This window comes from Belonocnema kinseyi, chromosome 6, assembly GCF_010883055.1.
Source record: "Belonocnema kinseyi isolate 2016_QV_RU_SX_M_011 chromosome 6, B_treatae_v1, whole genome shotgun sequence".
Classification (NCBI taxonomy): Eukaryota; Metazoa; Arthropoda; class Insecta; order Hymenoptera; family Cynipidae; genus Belonocnema; species Belonocnema kinseyi.
Window position 1 is genome coordinate 31,487,242 of NC_046662.1, and position 19,931 is coordinate 31,507,172.

The window sequence follows — 19,931 nt, forward strand, 5'->3', positions numbered from 1 at the left end:
ATAATGAATAATAATTAAAAATTTAACCCTTAAAGGGCCTACATCCAAATACACCTTCAGATATTTTTGGCTGAGAAAAAATAATCAATGGGTTTATAACATTGCAAAATAGGAAAAAATATCTAGAAAGCCTCATTGACAATTTAACTACTCGAAAAAAATAGTAAAAAAAGCGTAGACAATCGGAGAAAAATCGGAAAGCCCGTTGTGTGTCAGATATTCAGTGTGCCCTTTAAGGGCTAAATCTAATGTAACAATAAGAAGTTTATACAATTGCATAAAAAATAAAGTTTTATTTCTGAAGGTTCATAATTAACATATCAGTCACCTGATAATGTCTAACGTCCAGAAAATAAGTTAAAGAGTATGCAAATAGTCAGACGTGCTATAGCAAAGAGTGTCTTACTATATATATTTTGCCCATACTTAAGTTAGATTCGTTAGCTTATATAATCTGTATGCCTGTATTTACTTTTCTTTTATAATAGATTTCAAACGAATTTCGTATTTTTCTGGTGGAAACTGAAATTGAACTATTTTATTCCCAATTCTTTTTTTTGTTAAAAAATTAATTTACACATTGATAATAACCATTTACTTCAAATAAGGCACTTTGCATTTTTAAGCCACAATTTTTATGAATCAATTTAGCAAACTTTCCGACATGCGTGTCAAGTAATTTATCGCCTCCTCCTTTAGTAAATAATATATTCCTTTCTTTTGACTTCAGATGCATTTTTATGTGTTATCCCAATTAAAAATGCTTCAACTTGAGTTCGACTTGATTTGCCCTAAATCAAGAAATGCTGAAGTAGAGAAGGTCAACTTGAGCATGTCTCAGTTTTGAAATGGAACCAGACTTTAATTTATGTCTTGGATACAAGTTTTTATCTCAAATTATTTAGGGATTTTCATTTGTATTAACTGATTTGATAATTACAAATTTTTTACTCATTAATTTTAACTTAATTTATGAGCCGAAAAAGGTTTGTATTGAGGCAAGTTTACGCCGATTATCTCAGCCAAGACGCAGTCAGACATCCATGTCAGAAATCCATGTCTTGGAGACGAACTCAAGACATAACCAAATGAAATTTGTTAGTAATTGATGGTAATATTATAGTTAATTTGTGGTAACTCACCAAAAATTACCTAAAATTCAATTTAAATATGTCTATAAATTTCCGACAATTTTCAATCATGTCTGGTAATTTTACAGTTAAATATAGTAAATTACAAAAAATTAAATTTAAAACATTTTTATAAATTTCCGCAAATTGATTTTAAAATTAGTAATTTATCATAATATTACAGGTAATCTATGGAAAACGTAAGATAAATTATCCAAAATTCAATTTAAAAATTTCTATGAATTTCCGAAAATGTTTTGAAATTTCTGGTAATTTACGGTAATTTTATCAATTATATGTAGTAACTTCTCATACATTACCGCAAAATTCTATTTTCTGCAACCAAAATTGCCTTACAGCTTTTACAGCAAGTAAGCTGATTATCTTAAATGTGAGCTCATAGATTCATTTTTTCATTATTCACCTCTCATGTCACTTTTCACTTCCTAGGGAATCAAAAGTACTTTTTACTTCCTAGGAATTAAAAAGTAAAGGTTCAGCCCCGCTTGATAGGCGTCCAAAAGGGCCGAAATCATGCAAGTTCCATAAAAATAATTTTCTCCGATAGTGTATCAGTCTAAACAAACATAATTAACGTACGAGTATACAATCACGTTAATTCCACATCAGTCGTAATTAATGTTATGTATACAGAAGAAGCTGGTACATATTGGATTAGAGTACATATTGAATAATGTATTTTTTCCTACGAAATAGGCCAATAAACTTTAAGAATTTATTACGAGAACTAATATGATTATACTTATGGTAATAAAAAAAAAGAAATGCGTCTAAATAAAAAGGATATTTAGAGTCAAGTCCCATAAAACGTATTTTCTAACGAATTTTAATAAACAAATTCCATTTTAAATTTCACCATCATTAGTCAATTCTATAAGGTCTCGAAAAAACAAAAAGTAAAAATTGGGGGTTGAAACTTTTTGGGGCTAATTATTATTTTCGGGGCTTGCGTTATTACAAACTGTTTCTAATACATCAAACATTACTTTCAACTGATAGTGACATGCTTAAATAATTTGTTCGGATATTTTATTATTGGTTATAGCAATTTCTCTTTCAACTGATATAGAAAATCATGGGTTTTTCTAAATATTTCAATCTTTGTCAAAGTGAGGTAATAACTAATTAAAGTTAACAAAAATGATAAAATAATTTATTATTTTTTATAACAATATTCTCTCAGAATAGTAGAATGAGCTAATAATTACTTTAATTAAACAAACATAATACTAAAAATTTTAAGTTTTACATACTCCTTACTTTGAGCGAAGTACCTAGAAAAAGCTAAGAATAAAATTTGTTGCAGAAAATTTTTTAGAGCGATAAAGTTTTGTTTAACCAACTTCGCGTCTTTCAAGAAACATTTGTTTGTTGTGGAAAAACAAAAGAAGGTTTAACCGATATCTGTGTAAAGTTTATCCTGCGAAGTTAATTTTTGTTGCAGAGAATCTTTCGTCGAAAATCGATGTAAAGTTTATCTTCTGTTCTTTTCTGTGTAACTAATAACAGAATTTTAAAAATACAATTGTTTGAATACCTTATTATTGCTTATGTCGTCCATTTGTATTTCATTCTAAAAGACTATATTTATCGAAAATAATAAATTTTTTAAACAATTATTTTTGTTAACTTCCATTCATCGTTATAAAATGAAGCAAAAAATGTCCAAAAGTTTAAAATGTCAGAAAAAACTGCAACTTTCTAACATTGTCTAAAGATAATATTACTAGAATTAATTGTTACCTTACTCTAATTTGAAAGTGGAAAATTCCAACAACAAAACTGCAAACTTTCTGCCATTATCCTAAGAGAACTTGTTACAAATAATTGCACATGATCTAAATGATTATTGTTGTCAACCTAAATTGATTATAACGACTTTTCTATTTAATTTTATAAAAAAAAGCTAATAAGAATAATAAATTGTTTAATATTATATTTTTCTGAAAAAGATCCTTTCAAACCTAGCTTTGGCATGCTTTTTTAGGTCCTAAAATAGAGGAATAGTTCTTTAACCAGCCATTTTGGATAAAAATCGAAAAGTTATAGCATTTTGCAAATTTTTTGGACCATTCTTCAAGACTTTTTTTGATTAAAATAAAATTGTCAGAGTTATAGCACATTTAAAATCAAAACAATAAAAACCCAAATGATCATTTAAAACAAAACAACGCACGATATGAAAAAAGTCCAGAAAAGAAAAACCTTGCTTTTTGAATGTTCTAGAATTTATGATAACTTTTTAGATATTTTAAAAAATTGAAATTTTAATTGCAAAAAAAAAAAGAATGAAAAATAAAAAATTCCGTTTTGTTTTCAAACTATACGTGATAAATAAGAAAAACAAGATTTAATACAAATTAGGATCCTCAAAAATATCTACAAATTGGTTATAATCACTTTTTAATAGGACGTGTTATTTTTTTTCTTCAAAAGTGTAATTGACAATAAGAAAATTAAATTCTTGGAAAAACGACACATGTTACGAAAAAAATTATTTAAAAAAAATTGTGCACCTAAAACACTTGTATAATTTTTTTATGACTTTGATAAAACGCATATTTTTCAAAAAAACGACAAGAAGAAGGAAAAAAATTGAGACAAAAGTTGTTCATCCGTAGTGGGACGATGGTCGTGGGAGCTAAAGCGTAGGCTTTGGACCCACTCCTTCGGCTTGCGGGTTCGATTCCCGCCTCGCACTCTGGAAGAGTCTCGGTGGCCCATGCGGTGAACACTAGCCTAGCAAGGGAGTTGTTCATCTCCGGAGAGTCGTGGGACCGGTACCTCTAGAGAAAAAGGTTTTCTCTAAGTACTTAAGGCTGTTGCTCTTGGTGGTTCGGAACCCACCTTAAACTGTAGGTCCCCCTTCCACCACCAAGTAAGTGTGTGGAGGGTGTGTAAAGGAATAGAGAAGGTGTAAGAAAAATGTAAACCCTTAGGAGACATATTAGAAGCTTCCACTCAAGTTGTTAATCCAAAAAAGAGATACGAATTTATTATAATTTATTACATTCTCATCATTCGTGATTAAGAAAGTATTGTAATTTTCCGAAATTTGACATTACAATATTTAAATTTAGAACCAAATGACACTAAATACAAAAAGAAATATTAAGGAGAAATTATAGGTTTCAAGAAAAAAACCTACAGAATTGCGTTTGAGCATTTTTCAATAGAACTTGTCATTTTGTTTTTCTTAGGGATTCAAACGAAATTAAGGGGCATTTTTGGATATTTGCTGATTATATCGAAAAATTTTAAAGAATTCATCTAAAAACTAAGCTTAGTCTAAAAAATTATAAAAACATAATGAGTCTACGAAGGCACAATGTCAAAATTATGTGTTAATCGTATTTCATATAAAAAAGAACGAAAAGGAACGTAACGAAACTTTCGTTACGTTCCTTTTTGCTTCTTTCCACATAAAACTTTGACGAAATACAAATTTGAAAATGTGCCTCCGTAGCTGCATTATTTTATAGTGACTTTATATACGTACTTAGTATTATTTTCATGTAAATTATATGGAATATTATGAAATAATTGGAAAATATTTGAAACTGCCCCTTAATTTCGTTTGAATCCCTGGTTTTTATTTATCGTCAGTGGTATGCAGAACACCTAAAGTCCAAATTTTGAGCCAATAAGCGACGAAATATATGGCAAAAAGTTTTTAGAGGATATTCAGCGTTTGAAAATTCCTACAACATTTCATTGAACCATTTTTAACAGAACTGCCCCTTTCTAATTGATTTATTGAAATTGATATGAAAAAATCTTAAATTGCAATATTACGGAAAAAGCAAGCAGATTTTTTTCCAAAAATAGCAAAAATATTATAATTAGCGCCAAAAAACACAAAACCCAATTTTTCACTTCCCGAATAAAAATGCTTCGACTTGAGATCGACTTGAATTGCCCCCAATCAAGACATGCTGAAGTCGAAAGTTTGTCTCAGATTTAAGGCGGAGCCAGACTTCAATTTATGTCTTGGAGACAAGTTTCAATCAACTCATTCACGGATTTTGATTTGTATTCGACTTATTTGACGATGATACTGAAAATGTTGTTTGTTTTTACGTATTTCTAACGGCTTAGGAGATCCTTCTGAAAAGTTACAACTTTTATTTGTTTGAAGAAAATTTTCAAGGCTTATACTCGTTCAGACCCACGGATGCTGCATTTTTTATTTGAAAATAACTTATTTAATAATTACAAATTTTTCATTCATCAATTTTATTCTCGTTTATAAGCGGAAAAAGGTTCGACCATCCCAGCTAAGACAAGGCTCGTCTTTAGACAAGTAAACGTCGTCTTAGCAAAGACAAGGCTCTGATTGAGACGAATAAACGCCGTTTTACCTGTCTTTGCCATAAAAGTAAGACAAAGGCCTATGTCTCGACTCAGTTTTGAGATGCAGCAGACATCGATGTCTTGGAGACGAACTCAAGACATAACTAACTCGAACTTACGTCGAAATATTTTTACTCGGGTTGTGGAGTTATTTTGGGACCCTATAAAAATATCATAGGGGTGATGTTCAAAAATTAATTTTGGATTTGGATTTTATGGGTAATAGTCTAGCGAATTGTTGATTTCATCTCGATACACCTAATATTGACGATTCTGAATAAAATTTACAAAAGTGATTCGAACAAATTTGGTGGGACCATGCATGGCAATTGAAGTAAAATATGTTTTAATTACATTACCTATACTGGAATTTTTATATAAAAACTAAATCATTTATGAAAATATAAACAATGAACTGTACATTTGAAATGTTTAAATAAACTAAAAATAAAATTTTTCTTCATCTCGTTGTACAGAATTTCATAGAATTTCTAACAAAAATAAAATTTGTTGTTTTGTGCATGATAATCAATGAAAACTATTGTCTATTTTTCTAAATTGAGATGACGGATGCCACAACTTGACAAGCACTCGAAACCGCGTAGAAGTATTGTCCAGCCGGGAAAATCTATCGATAAAAAAAGTGACCGAAACGTAAAACAAAATATACATTTGTATTCAGCTTGACGCGGTCGCCAAATTTTTCTTATAAAAATTTTTCATTGGATAATTATTACATAACATAAATAATAAAAACTTAGACAATTTTCCGATCAAAAATCGATGTTTTGTAAAATACAACTCACGATTATTCAGCCGTTTGTTGATAGAAATGCTTGAAATTTGTATAGTGTATTCTTAATATATAGGCGATGACTATAAACAAGGCCACTTTGTTTAAAACACTAATTTATTTGTTTTTATTTAATATCAAATGAATATCACTGCCATTTCCACAATTTTCTACCGACTTTCTTCAAATTTTCAAAAAAGTTTTTCAAAGTCCAGTGAACAACCTTCTTGTGATAAGTTACTTCAAGTAACATTTTTTTGATAACCGTCCCAACGGTCGAAGTTGGCGAAATATGGTTTTCGTTCGGAATCAATTTGCTATTGAATACAAAAAAATGATCGATTTTTAATCGGAAAATTGTCTAAGTTTTTATTGTTTATCTTATGTGATAATTATCAAATAAAAAAGTTTTATAAGAAAAATTTGGCGGCCGCGTCAAGCTGAATATGAATGGATATTTTGTTTTACGTTTCGGTCACTTTTTTTTATCGATAGATTTTCCCGGCTGGACAATAGTTCTACGCGGTTTCGAGTGCTTGTGGAATTGATGCATCCGTCATCTCAATTATACTTCTAAATATCAACGATTTTTTTTTTAAAGATAAAATGAAGACATGAATTATTTTAAATTACTTTGTATACATTTTCAATATTGCGACACTTTGGAAATTTCTCTCAGCTGGATTCTATAAGTTAAAAATTAATAAAATTGGACTGGGCATAAAAAATGCATGAGACAGACATTTAAATACACAATCCTTATATATGCTCACTATTAAATGGGAGCCAATGTCAAACTTAAAGCATTTTAAACAGTCTTCTGAAATATTAATATTTAAGTTAAAAATCTGCAAATTTTCAACCACTTCCCCGGTTCTATTCTGTATGACAGTCTAGTTTTAATAATTACTAACTATAGTTGCATTTCTAACTAATCATTTTTTTGTCATGAATATTATTGAAGCCTTGTTTATTTAACAGTTGAAGCCTTACTTAATATTTATATATTATAAATAGTTTGAACCTTTTTTAAAAGCTTCATTGGTACTAACTTTCAACTGAATGGATCTTGCTTATCCAGAAAATATGAACTATAATTTTCATATTTGAACAAATTTGTAGCATATTTTAATTGCAAAACAGCAAAGAAAAAAGATTTGATAATATTTTTGTCTCCTCGCGTTTCGCCTAGATGGATTTGAGTCTACAGGTACTTGCTTTATTAATTTTGTTACTTTTTTTTATTTCGGGAACAAGTTACGACTATTTTAAGACTAATATATACCCAATTTGCAAGGTCCGTTAAAAAAATATTTTGTTTTTTTAAGCTAAAATTGTTCCCAATTTGGATATAAATTTTAAACTAAAGAAGCTTGTATTGTTAATTTGTTTATTGTTTATATTGCAGGGACATGCTTCTACTATTTTAAGTTTTAAAAAAATCCTTGGGCCCGTTTTTGAAATGATTATTTTTTTTAAATTAACTTTTAAAAATATGTGCACAGGTTTAAAAAAACGAATTCAAAAGTTCACATATATATAATTTCTATGTGACCCTCTACTTTTCTAGGAAGAACAAAGGTATATTTAAGTCATAAGCATCTACTTATCATCTTTTGAAGAAAATTTAATTTTTCTCCAAAACTAAAAATTACGAAGAATTGAAACAACCAAAATCATTTCTCTAAAAAGTTGAAAGATTTTTTTAAATGAAATTTTATAGTGTGATGATACTCTGAAACGGAGTTCATTCATCAATTTTAACAATGTAGCCGCGTAAGAATAATTAGAAAGATAAAAAATTACACTATTGATTATGTTATTCATTGTTTTTTTATGAAACCATAAAATTGTATTGTTCAGAAAAAATAAATTTTAAACGATTTTATACATTAAAACATTATAACTGATGTTATTTCAAACATAATACATTATTTTTATGGCAAATTTTATAATTAACACCAAAAAGCATTCATTTTTACCGTATTTTTTTTACAAATTAATTTTTGCTGACCGTCGCTGCATACCAATTTTTAAAAAATAATTGCATTTTAATAAATGACGGCTTAATTTTTTGCAGAAAACACTCTCTACAACTCCACTATTTTCAATTTTGTAAGTAAATTTTTCCATCGCTGAAATCTGTGAAAAAAAAATTACAGAAACATTTTTTAAACAATTAATTATAATTTAATATGATTTAGTTATTTTTAAAATGGTAAACGGTAGAGTTGTGGAGGATGTTTTCCCAGAAAAATAAGCCGGCAATTATTAAAGTGCAATCATTATTTTTTTAATTAGTAATAAGCGACGATCAGAAAAATTCATTTGCAAAAAACATAATGCAAATTAATATTTTTTTGTGTGAATTTTAATATTTTACATAAAAAATCGTGTTTTTTATTTGAAATGACATCAGTTATAATATTTTACTTTAAAAATCGTAGAAAAACTACTTGAATTGAAAACTGAATTTCTCTCTTTTTATTCGAAAAAGTATCTTTTTTAGCAGAAAGTATAACTATTTAGTCAAAAATTGATGTATTTTGTGGATAATGTATCCTCTTGGTACAAAATTCAACTAATTCGTTGATAATTGATGGATTTTGTTGAAATTTCGTATTATTCTGATAAAACTTACCTGTTCTTGAATAAGATTTAAATCATTTTTGGTTGAAATCTAAAATAGTACATTTTTTATGGAAAATTTTTCTTTGTGGCTGGAAATGAGACTTCTCAGTTGAAAATTTAACTGTTTGATCAAAAATTTATTTATTTTATTGAAAATTCGTTCTTTTGGTAGAAAATTTGATAACAATTTCTTTGAAAATCAAACCTTTTCTTTCACAATCCTTTTCTATTAAAAATAATTATAGATAATGAAAATTTAACTGCATATTCCATTTTTGATTCAAAAATAAAATTTTTTTCTTTAAGAATTCAACTTGGATAAAAATTAAGTTGCTGAAAATATAGGTGAAATTCAATTGTATCAAGTGATGAAATTCTGAACTGAAAAAAATATGTGCGCATCTTCAAGTGCACAAATGTAGCTTTCGTCCAAGAAAATGTTGAAAATTGTTGAAACGGTAAACTTTTTTCTTGCAAAATGTGGAAGTTGATTTTAAAAACTAATTTTTGTTTAAATCATAAAATAGATCAATTCTTTATGGATCGTGCATAAACTAAGTTACCAATTTAGGTGGGGGGGGGGGGTCCCAGTCAACGTAACGTTACACCTATATTATTAACATTTTTAAATTTAGAAAGTTTTTTGTTATAAAAGTTCATATGGTAAGGTTTTTAGTACGTTTCCAGGTTTAAAAATTCATCTTTTTTATATGAAACTTCAACTTTTTAATTGCGAACTCTTGATCTTTATTAAAAATCCGTCTTTTCTGGCAGTGACTTAATCTTTTTGCTAACAAATTCTTCTTATTATATTAGAAATTAAACCTTTTCGTTGAGAATTCTTGAATATTGTTAAAAAATATTTGTTTTTTCGGTAGAAAGTTAATATTTTTATTTATAAATTTATCTTTTTTTTTTAGTTGAAGATTCACCTTTTTGATTGAGAATTCTTGAATTTTATTCAAAATTCCTAATTTTGCTAGAAAATTAATCTTTTTGTTTAAAAACTCATTTTGTTTGTCGAAAATTATTTCCTTGTTAAAAATGTAACAAATCGGTTTTAAAGTTGAACTAATTTCTTATAAATTAAAAAAAATTCTGTGTTCCCTAAAAATTCAACTTTTTGTTTGAAAATTCTCGATGTTTATGGAAAATTGATCTTTTTTTGGTAGTAAATTAATCTTTTTGTTTGAAAAATCATTTTTTTCAGTTAAAAATTTAATAACCAGGTTTTAAAGTTGAACTATGTTCTTAAAAATGAAAAAAAATATATTCTGTCTTTGACGATTCAAAATTTTGGTTAAAAATTCACCTCTCCGGCTGGAAACTTAACTGTTTTTTTGAAAATGAACTTTTTTCTTGTTGAAAAATTACTTTGGCAATTGGATAATCTTTTTTATATAAAATGAACTTCTTTATTAAAAATTCATATTTCTTATTTGATAATTCAACTGTTTTGTATAGAAAATTCGTCATTTGGTTTTGGGTGTTAAATAATCAGTAACAAAAATGAACTATTTGGTAGAAAATTTTTTTATTTATCATTTGAAATTTTTTAAATTAAAAGTTTAACTATTCCATTTTTGTTTAAAAACGTACGTTTTTTAGTTTAAAAATTCAATAATACCCACATTAACTGTCACATAAGATTGAAAAATAGGCACATTCCAATACTTTCTCCGAAAATTACTTTTTTATTTTAATTTCTTATTTATTATCGAAGTTTATTATTAACTACACGGTTACGTGCACATTATAAGCATATTCGCAACTAAACTCGTTATGAAAAAATCAGTATAAACAAAGAATCAGATTTCACCTAAGAGCTACGTTACTTTCAGAGTGGGAGGAGTGGGGGGGGGGCCGTAAACAAATCAACAATAATTGTCAACAAATCTGGTCGCTTAGTATGATAGACATACTTTTTTTACATAACGCATATAAATTTAAAGGAATTAAAGTATATGCTCGCTATTTATCGTGGTTATTTGTTAAAACAAAAACTTTATAATATTTGAGATGTTTGGAATGTCATCACTTGATGAAATTTAAATTTACCAGTATTTTCTGTAATTTTCAAGATTTTTAAATAGGAGTCCATTTCAAAAAACTTTCAAGGACTGTAAAATAACTTTTTTAAATTTTGAAAAAAATGCTCTAAAATGCTTCGCTCGCAAGTTTGAGCGCGCCTAGGGCCACAAAATGGATTTTTTTATTTTCCATTATTTTTTGTGCAATCAAAATTAGAAATTTCGATTTTTGAGGATTATCCAAAAATTGGTTCTAAAAATCTTGTAGGGCTTTCAAAAAGAAATGTTTTTCTTTTTTTGACTTTTTTTCATATCGTCCGTTTTTCGGCTTAAAATTTTGATTTTCGGTTAATTAAAAAAATTTTGAAAACGTTATAACTCTGAGAATTTTCTTTTTATTGAAAAAGCCATGAGAATAAATTGTTTTTCCTTTTTAATACTATAAACATCCGTACATAGAATTTTCAAATTCAGACAGAAGTTGTTTCAAAAATTTTCAAAATGCGCTCACTTTTTGAATTTTCATCGAAAATGGTTGGTTCACAAAGCCCTTCTTCCTTCTAGGGCCTAAAGAAAGTGTGCCAAAGATGAATTTTATTCGTTTAATTTTTCGAGAGTTATCGTGTTTACGGACGGACGGCCCGACGGACGACCGGGTGGACAGACAAACAGACGTCATCGTGAAAACCTGATTTTCGGATTCAGGGGGTCTCCAAACGTGGAGATTCTTTGAAAAAGTTTGATGTCAAATTTCCGACAATTCTAATACTTTCTCAATAATAAATGATGAGAATGTAAAAATAATAACTAAGATTCTTGATGTCTTGTAATGGCTGTTCATATATCCTTTGAGCCAATGCCAATTTTTTCAGAATAGGCTGAATACTTCTATTATACTGTCATTTGTCGAAAATTTTTATTTCCATTATAAAAAAAACTTTTTATAAGTCCTTTTACTTAATATTTAATGAAATAAATTCTCAATATACTCCAAGAAAAACTAATCTTATTGTCAAACACTTATCAGAATTTTATTCCATTTTCTTTCAATAAAAAGTGTAAATAGTCAATTATTTTAAGAAGTAAATGTTGATTAATTTTTCTGTATTTCTCTTGAATTAAAAATAGAACAGTTTTCATATCATGGTTTTTAATCTACTTTTCTACCATTTTGCTTACAAATAAATATAAATGATGTGAAAACTTTTAGAATATCTATCAATATTTTTTTAACAATTTAAAGAATATATTAATGTTCCAGACATATAAAATAAAAATATTAAATAAAAATTGTGGCAAAAGTTAAAATTAAGTAATTTATGATCTCCAATTATTGACTTTAAAATTTTAATGCTTTGAGTGTCTGACAAACGAGATTGCGATTTACATATTTTTTATTACACATTTATCATCAAATATGTATTAAGGAAAATTATTTTGATTTACGGCAATTGAATTCTGTCTGATTCAAGTGTTCTCTTCATTATCAAATTGTAAACAGGTGTCACGGTGCGGCTGAAAAGTTAAGCTGCCAGATATTTTCGCGTTGGAATTAATTATTGATTTAATCAATGTTCTTGCGTATACAACGAAATTTGAAATCAAATTTAAAATAATGAATCGGATTCTTCTTAAAAAAGCTATCTGTTTAGGTAAAGCCACAAAAATAACGTTCACAGATTTTTTACCAATCAGAAATTTGTAGAAAGTGAAAACTAAAATTTCGCTACCGCCATTTTATCAATATTAATTCAGGCACTTCTTAATTTTCAATTAATTAATATTTTTATGTTAGAAATTACAAAAAATGGAAAATCGGAGAAAAAATTATCTCAATAAAATGTTACCTTAAACTTGATATTATTCAAATACAGGATACGTTTATTACAAACATGTTTAAGATTTTGTTTTGTGATGGATTCTAATTCGTTTTTTTATTTAATTCAAACGAATTTGTCGGTTAATTTATCAAAACTTGTATTTATTTTTTGTTTCAAATAAAAAATTACCAATATTTTGTTTAATGGAGTTATTCGGTTAGATAAGTACTTTAAAAAATAAAAAATGCTTTTCATTTTCCTGAAAGAATATATTTTTGACGGATTTGAAAAAAAATTGATAAAAATCAAAAATTAATAAAAATTGATCCACGCTTTAGGCAGAAAGGGTATTTTTTCATTTAAAAACGAAAATTCGAATTTCTTGTCAAAACGACATAAGTTACGAAAAAATTCCAAAAAACACTTTTTAGAAATTTTGTAGAAAAATGTCACGACATGGTTTTCTATCTCGCTTTACCTTAGAGTTTTGCGAAAATACGTATATAACCTTTAAGATTTTTTTCTCGAAAATGCAATTTTATGTTGTGATGAAAATCAAAAAGGCCTTATTTAACAGTTTCATTAATATGTCGATGGAAAAAAACTGAAGTAAGTTAGAAAAAATAAGGAGTTTATAAAATTTAAAAATACCTATTTTAATAGAAAAAGTTGAATGTAAAAGTTGTTTAAATTACTAAATTATACTCTTCTTGATTTTCTATTACTCCATAAAATTATATTGCTAAAATAAATAAATTTTAATTATATGTTTTTACGATGTCCCTTGTTTTTAATTTTTTGAACTAATTACGCAATGCTTTTTTGGCGGGGCAAGCGGGGCTGGAAAATAGTAAAAATCCTTACTCAGGATGTAGGGGGATACAAAGAAATAAAATCATTTAAAACAAATAAATAAAATAATCCTTAAAAATTTCGCGGAAACCCCTTAAAATCTCTTAAAATCGAATAAAATCCTTAAAGTTCCGTGAAATGTATCGAAATATTATGAGATTGCTTCGAAATGTAGGAAACCCCTTTAAATTTAATTGAAATCTTTTAAATGCGCGAGAATCATTTATAATCTCTTAAAATCACTAGAAATATTTTTAAAGTCATTAAAATTCCTCGCGGTGCTTTGAAATCCTTAATGTTATTAGGAAATCCTTTAAAATGCCATCAAGTATTTTGAAATCTTATGAAATCCTCTAAAACCCATGTATATAATTTGGAATCTTTTGAAATTTTGTGGAAATATCGTTAGTCCCTTAAATATTTTAAAATTCGTTAAAAGTCTCTCAAATATTTTATTAATAATTTTTTAAATAATTTTTAGCGTTTTTCTGCATTTTCAGCTTGTATAACATTCTTTAGTTACAGCGAGATAATATTCAAATAAACCTACCGAAAATAATCGTTTGAACAATGTGTGAAGGAATAATTAATTTATGTTAAAAAATATGTATTTGATTAATTAATTTTTTAATTAATATTAATTGCAATTTTTAATTATATTCTCTTTAAATAAAGCTGTTAATAATTAATGAAATTCAAGAAACGTAATTGTTAAAAAATTGTATGCTCGAATAATAGATTAACGTTAACAGTAAACCAACTTTAAATGGTATTTAATTTTTGTGGTTTAAAGTATTTTTACTACTTTGCTGGTGTTGTAAAAATATCAATTTGAAGAAGTATTTCAGTGTGATTTAAAGAAAGGTTACATTTAAGATAATCAATCAAAATCATAAAAAATAATAGCTTATTTAAACAATTACGGTTGTCAGATTCAATGAAATATTACCCTCACTTTTAGTGAAAAGTAGACAGAATGTGAAAAATTTAAGAAAAACTGCAATTTTCTAGTAATGTGCAAAGATGATATTAATCAAAATCGTGATAAATAATTTAAACAATTATTTTTGTTAACTATCATCGATTATTATTTCACTAAGTAAAGAGTGGAAAAAGGTTAAAAATTTCAGAAGAGACCGCAACTATCTATCATTATTCTTTAAGAATATTGTTAGTAATACTAATATATTGTTTAAACAATGATCTTTTTTAATGTGAATTGGTCATTGCCTCGCTATAACTGAAAGGTTAAAGCAAGTGAAAAATTCAGAAAAAAAGATAGGGCTTGAGAGACCTCCAAATATAACTTTTCCTTTCAAATAAAAAATATGTAATTTTTTGTTATTCCAACAAATTTTGGGATGTAGATATACATGAAAATTCGAAAAAAATAAAATTTGGACCTGTCTGATATATATACTTTTCAATTAAATAATTTTTAGTTTTTAATAAATCAATTGTATCTCCTATTCATAGATCTTCGTATCTATAAATCAGCTATGTGACTATGTAGCCTTTCTAATCTCTAAAGTTTTTTACGCAAACTATTAAATCATTTTTAGATTTACAGCCTCTGCCATAATTGCTTTCATTCAGTTCCTTCTATTCAGATGTCCTATATTTTTCTAATAAAACAATGTATTATCTTTTTTAATGCTATATAAATGTAATTGAATAATAATAGTGCGCAGAATAATGTATGCTGGAAATCTCCGTCGACAGAAGAAAGATAAATATCACTTGTTCCGTCTTCATTTTTTCCATCAAATTTACAGCCAGAAATATTTATTATTGTGGATTTGTGGACACAAACATGTGAAATCTAAATTGCGCATATGGTTTGATCAGGTGCTTCGTTTCGCTTAATTATACAGGAGCATTTTAAGAAATATGATAAGCAAAGTTTGTCATAATTTTATTACCCTAATTTGCAAACACTTGACCATGATGAAATTCGTAAAACGCAATATGTTGGTTGATTATTCGATTCGCGAATAGTATATAATAGGAGACTTTTTTTTAAAGTCATCAGTAAGTTCTGAAATTTGCAACTGAAGATTTCTTTTCTGAAACAGTATGAAGTTCTTTGTGGCTGCTTTTCTGTGCGCTACGCTGGGCATCAGTAGTGCTGGTAAGTTATTGAAACTTTCGTAAAATTATGTACTTTCTTACAAAAAAAAAAATCATAAAAAAACCCTCATTTATTATATCAAACTGTTCATATCTTCTATCGTGTCCCTTTTTATGGAAATGGTAAATTATGGGATTTAATTTTTTTTATTGTTTATTTCATTCTAAATTTATAATGTTATTTTAAATTAGTTATTGTGTTTTCAAATTAAATAAATTTTTTATCTTTTCTTAAATTATTTATTATTATTATTTAATCAAGAACAGCACGAGATACTAGAGTATATCTAAAATACATAGGTATCTACTGCGATATTTACTTAGGTTCTAAGACCTGTGCAAAGAAAATGAAATATGAACGTCTAGTTGTTTAAATATTTATCTTATGGAAAGTAATTCGGACTACAAACAATTATTGATTTGTTAGACCATGGTAAAACAAGGGAACAGGAAATAAGTTTTTATAATCAGTTAACTAAAACTCAATGTACGCATAACAATTTTCAGAAAATAATTTTTTATTCGCACCTTACAGAAACATAATAATCCTTCATTATAAAATAAACTGCTTGCAAATTTTATTTTATTTTTTGTATTTTTTGTTGTTGCTGTATTAGATTCTTTTACAACGCTCATCTTAGAATGTTTAAATAAATATCTATGTAAGTTATACAATGAAATTTATTTTGGAATTGTAAAAAAAGTAAAAAATATTGAACTTATAATTTTGATGAATTACAATAAATTTTTATAAATAAAGTAAAAATAAATTTTGTTCAATGAAGTTGGCTAATGACCAATTAGAAAAATTTTGTTTTTGAGATTTTCTAAATAAAAATTGGTGTTGGATCACAGATTGTAGTTCAATTTTGTATCAAATATTTTTGTTTCAAACAAAAGTATAACATTATTTCGTACGAAAGCGTTAGCTTCTGGATGTTTCAAACGGTTTTCGAGATAATCTCAAATAATCTTATTAAAGCCTAAAATTTGACACCTTTTCTATTTAAAAAAATCCCCTAGACTTACAAAAATTAGATTCGGATTCAGTTGGACTAATTTCTTCAAAATTAATATTTTGGTTAAAGATTAATAATATTAGTCAAACTCGTCTCTTTTTTGGTTAAAACTGAAACTACTTGGTTGAAAATTTATTTTTTTGAAGAAAGTTCATAATTATGGGTTAAAAATTCAACTGCCTTGTCAAAAAATCGTCTATTTGACTTGAAAGTTTAACAACTTGGTTAAAATTTTTTTTCTTTATTAGAAATTAATTTTTTTAATCAAAATATAATTGTTTTGCTTTTTGTTAAAATGGTTTTTTTACAAAAATTTGTGATACTTTTGACTATAATTTGGTATTCTCGAGTTCTATTCAGTTTTAGCTTGAAAATCGAACTATACTTTAGGTTGAAAATTTATTTATTTTGGTAGAAAGATAATTCAATAATTTGGTTCAAAACGTATATATCTCGTTAAAATTGTGTCGTTTATGGTAGAAAATCATTCTTTTTGGTTCAAAATGTATGTTATTTTTTGGAAATTCATCTTTTCAGTAGAAGATTTGCAAGATTTTCGTTTCTAGATTTAGTTAATTATAGTATTATATATATTATATTATAATATTATAATATTTATTATAATATATTATTTATTATGAAAGCTAACGCGTAATAATTATGAACCTTTTTTTAATAGCATATGATTTCGAACGACAGCTCAAGTTTTCTGTTGCCTAAGCAAAAAGAGCGATTTGTATTATTTGGAAATAAAATTGAACTGAAAAATCTAAAAAATAGTACAGGCAGAAAATCAAATGCAGATTCTCATTCAGCAAACAATCGATAATTAGTAACAATTATCTCTTATCGTTGAACTATGAGAAGAGGTTTCACGTCTCTTGAAAAAAAAAGAAGTCTAGGAGCATCTTAAAAACATTGCATTCAATTGATTATTGATGAATTAATTATTAAGTAAATACTAATATAACTATTCATGAAGGTTCCAGTGTAATTTTATATTTTTATTCAATTACCTTTTAAATATTAATTATTTCTTAATTTGCTTACAGACATTAAACCCCTTACTGTACAAGACAATCAAGTACTCATCGGTGGATCCCCAGGAGCACTAGTTGGTAACAGTCTTTTTTGGAGCAACAGTAACTGGGGAGGTGAAAAATTCTACAATGCAAAATGTGTGCAATGGTTAAAAAAAGACTGGAATTCTAATCTGATACGCGCAGCTATGGGAGTCGAAGAAAGTGGTGGCTATTTGCAGGATCCCCAAAACAACTTGGCTCGGGTGAAGGCCGTTATTGAAGCTGCAATTGCCGCTGAAATTTATGTCATCGTTGATTGGCACTCTCATTGCGCTAATCAACATCAGGATGAGGCTATTAAATTTTTCCAAGAAATAGCAAAGTGCTATGGCAACAACACCAATCTTATCTATGAAATATGGAATGAGCCAAAAGATGATGTCTCCTGGAGTGCCAACGTGAAACCCTATGCAATAGCCGTCATCAAAGCAATTCGAGAAATTGATAACAACAATCTCATTGTAGTGGGCTCACCCCATTGGTCTCAGGATGTTGATGCCGCTGCAGCTGATCCCATCACTGGTTTTAAGAATATTGTTTACTCTCTACATTTCTATTGTGGATCCCACCACCAAGATTTGCGAGACAAGGCAGCAGCTGCGCTAAAAAAAATCCCTTTGTTTGTGACTGAATGGGGTGCGGTTAATGCAGATGGTAATGGAGGTGTCAATCAAGATGAAACCAATAAATGGATTGAATTCATGAAAGCCAATAATCTCAGCAACGCCAATTGGAGTCTCAATGATAAACCGGAAGGAGCTTCATCTTTGAAATCTGGATGCAAGCCTGAAGGAGAATGGAATGATTCCGATCTTACCGAGTCAGGAACATTTGTACGCAATGCGATCAAGCAATGGGTCTCAAATTCAGCCTTGAATTCACCCTCAAATTCAAACTCGAATTCCGGCTCTAATTCCGGCTCAAATTCCGGCTCAAATTCTGGCTCAAATTCCGGCTCAAATTCCGGCTCAAATTCTGGCTCAAGTTCCGGCTCAAATTCTGGCTCAAATTCATACTCGAATTCAAGTCAAACAATTTCAAAGAATCCAGCCAACACAGATGTTTGCTCATGCTGTGTTTGCAACTGCCCCTGAAGCGCTTTTTGTAAATAAGTTTTTCCCATATTTTTCCGAAATACCTTTAAGTTTTCTTATCAACATGATTATTATTAGTATACTTTTAGTAAGAAAAAGAACGCATGTGATCTTATAAAATGTCCATTAAATTTTTAAAATAAAGTTTTGCTTACCTGTAATTGTACCTAATTTTATGCAAACATTGCGGCCGGGACATTTGTGTCCGAGAATTTCTCCATCAGTTCTAATGCAGAGTTTAGAGGGACGTTTATTAATATTATCACTGCCGAGAGGAAGGCGCATCTTATTAAGTGGTAGTGATACCTCGAAGCAGTTGAAGCATTCTAAAGATTGACCTGTGAAATTAAAAGAAAAAAAACTTTAAAATTTCTGTTTAAATGCTGAAATTTATCGAATTATTAAAAACAAACGAAAAAAATTATGATTCATCACTCGTGATAAATTGAACAAAATTCGAAAGTAATATTTTTCTCTTGAGGTTTTCAATGCGTTTAAAAATAAAATGTTGCTTCTCTACGTGATGCTAAGCTATAAAATGCAAGAAAAAAATAATTACATGTTTCTTCGATTCAAGCTGACGATACTTCAATAAAGTTGTGTAAAGCTTTTTTTCTAACTGTGCTAGTACCTAAATCTTACGAACATTTATCAGGTGAATTAATTTTAAATTAGATCAATTTCGATTTCTATGAACAAATAAATGTTTAGCCCACCGCAATGTGCCTCGACTAACTTTGACCCAAAAGGGCTTGCATATGCCAGCATTTTTCTGAATATACTTCTGACATGCCCCACGATCATTTTGAGCACAAAAAGAAAAAAAATCGCTTGGGCCGTTTTTGAGAAGACTCTTTTTTTATTTTTATGAAGAGGTTAATTGAGACTCCGGATTCTATAACCACGCATAAAATTTGCCTGGCCGCTTCAGGCCGCTCGAGTTGGCCCCTGATGGCTTGAAAATCAGTTTTCGAAA

At 28.0% G+C, this 19,931-nt stretch overlaps 1 protein-coding gene across 1 annotated transcript; it reads left to right on the forward strand.

Annotated features, from left to right (window-relative positions):
* The first annotated feature begins 15,706 nt into the window (after positions 1-15,706).
* LOC117175319 (endoglucanase Z) lies at positions 15,707-18,955 on the forward strand. The gene is made up of 2 exons (XM_033365028.1): positions 15,707-15,761; positions 17,832-18,955. The coding sequence occupies exons 1-2, from the start codon at positions 15,707-15,709 to the stop codon at positions 18,953-18,955; spliced, it is 1,179 nt and encodes a 392-aa protein (XP_033220919.1).
* Positions 18,956-19,931: the final 976 nt, after the last annotated feature.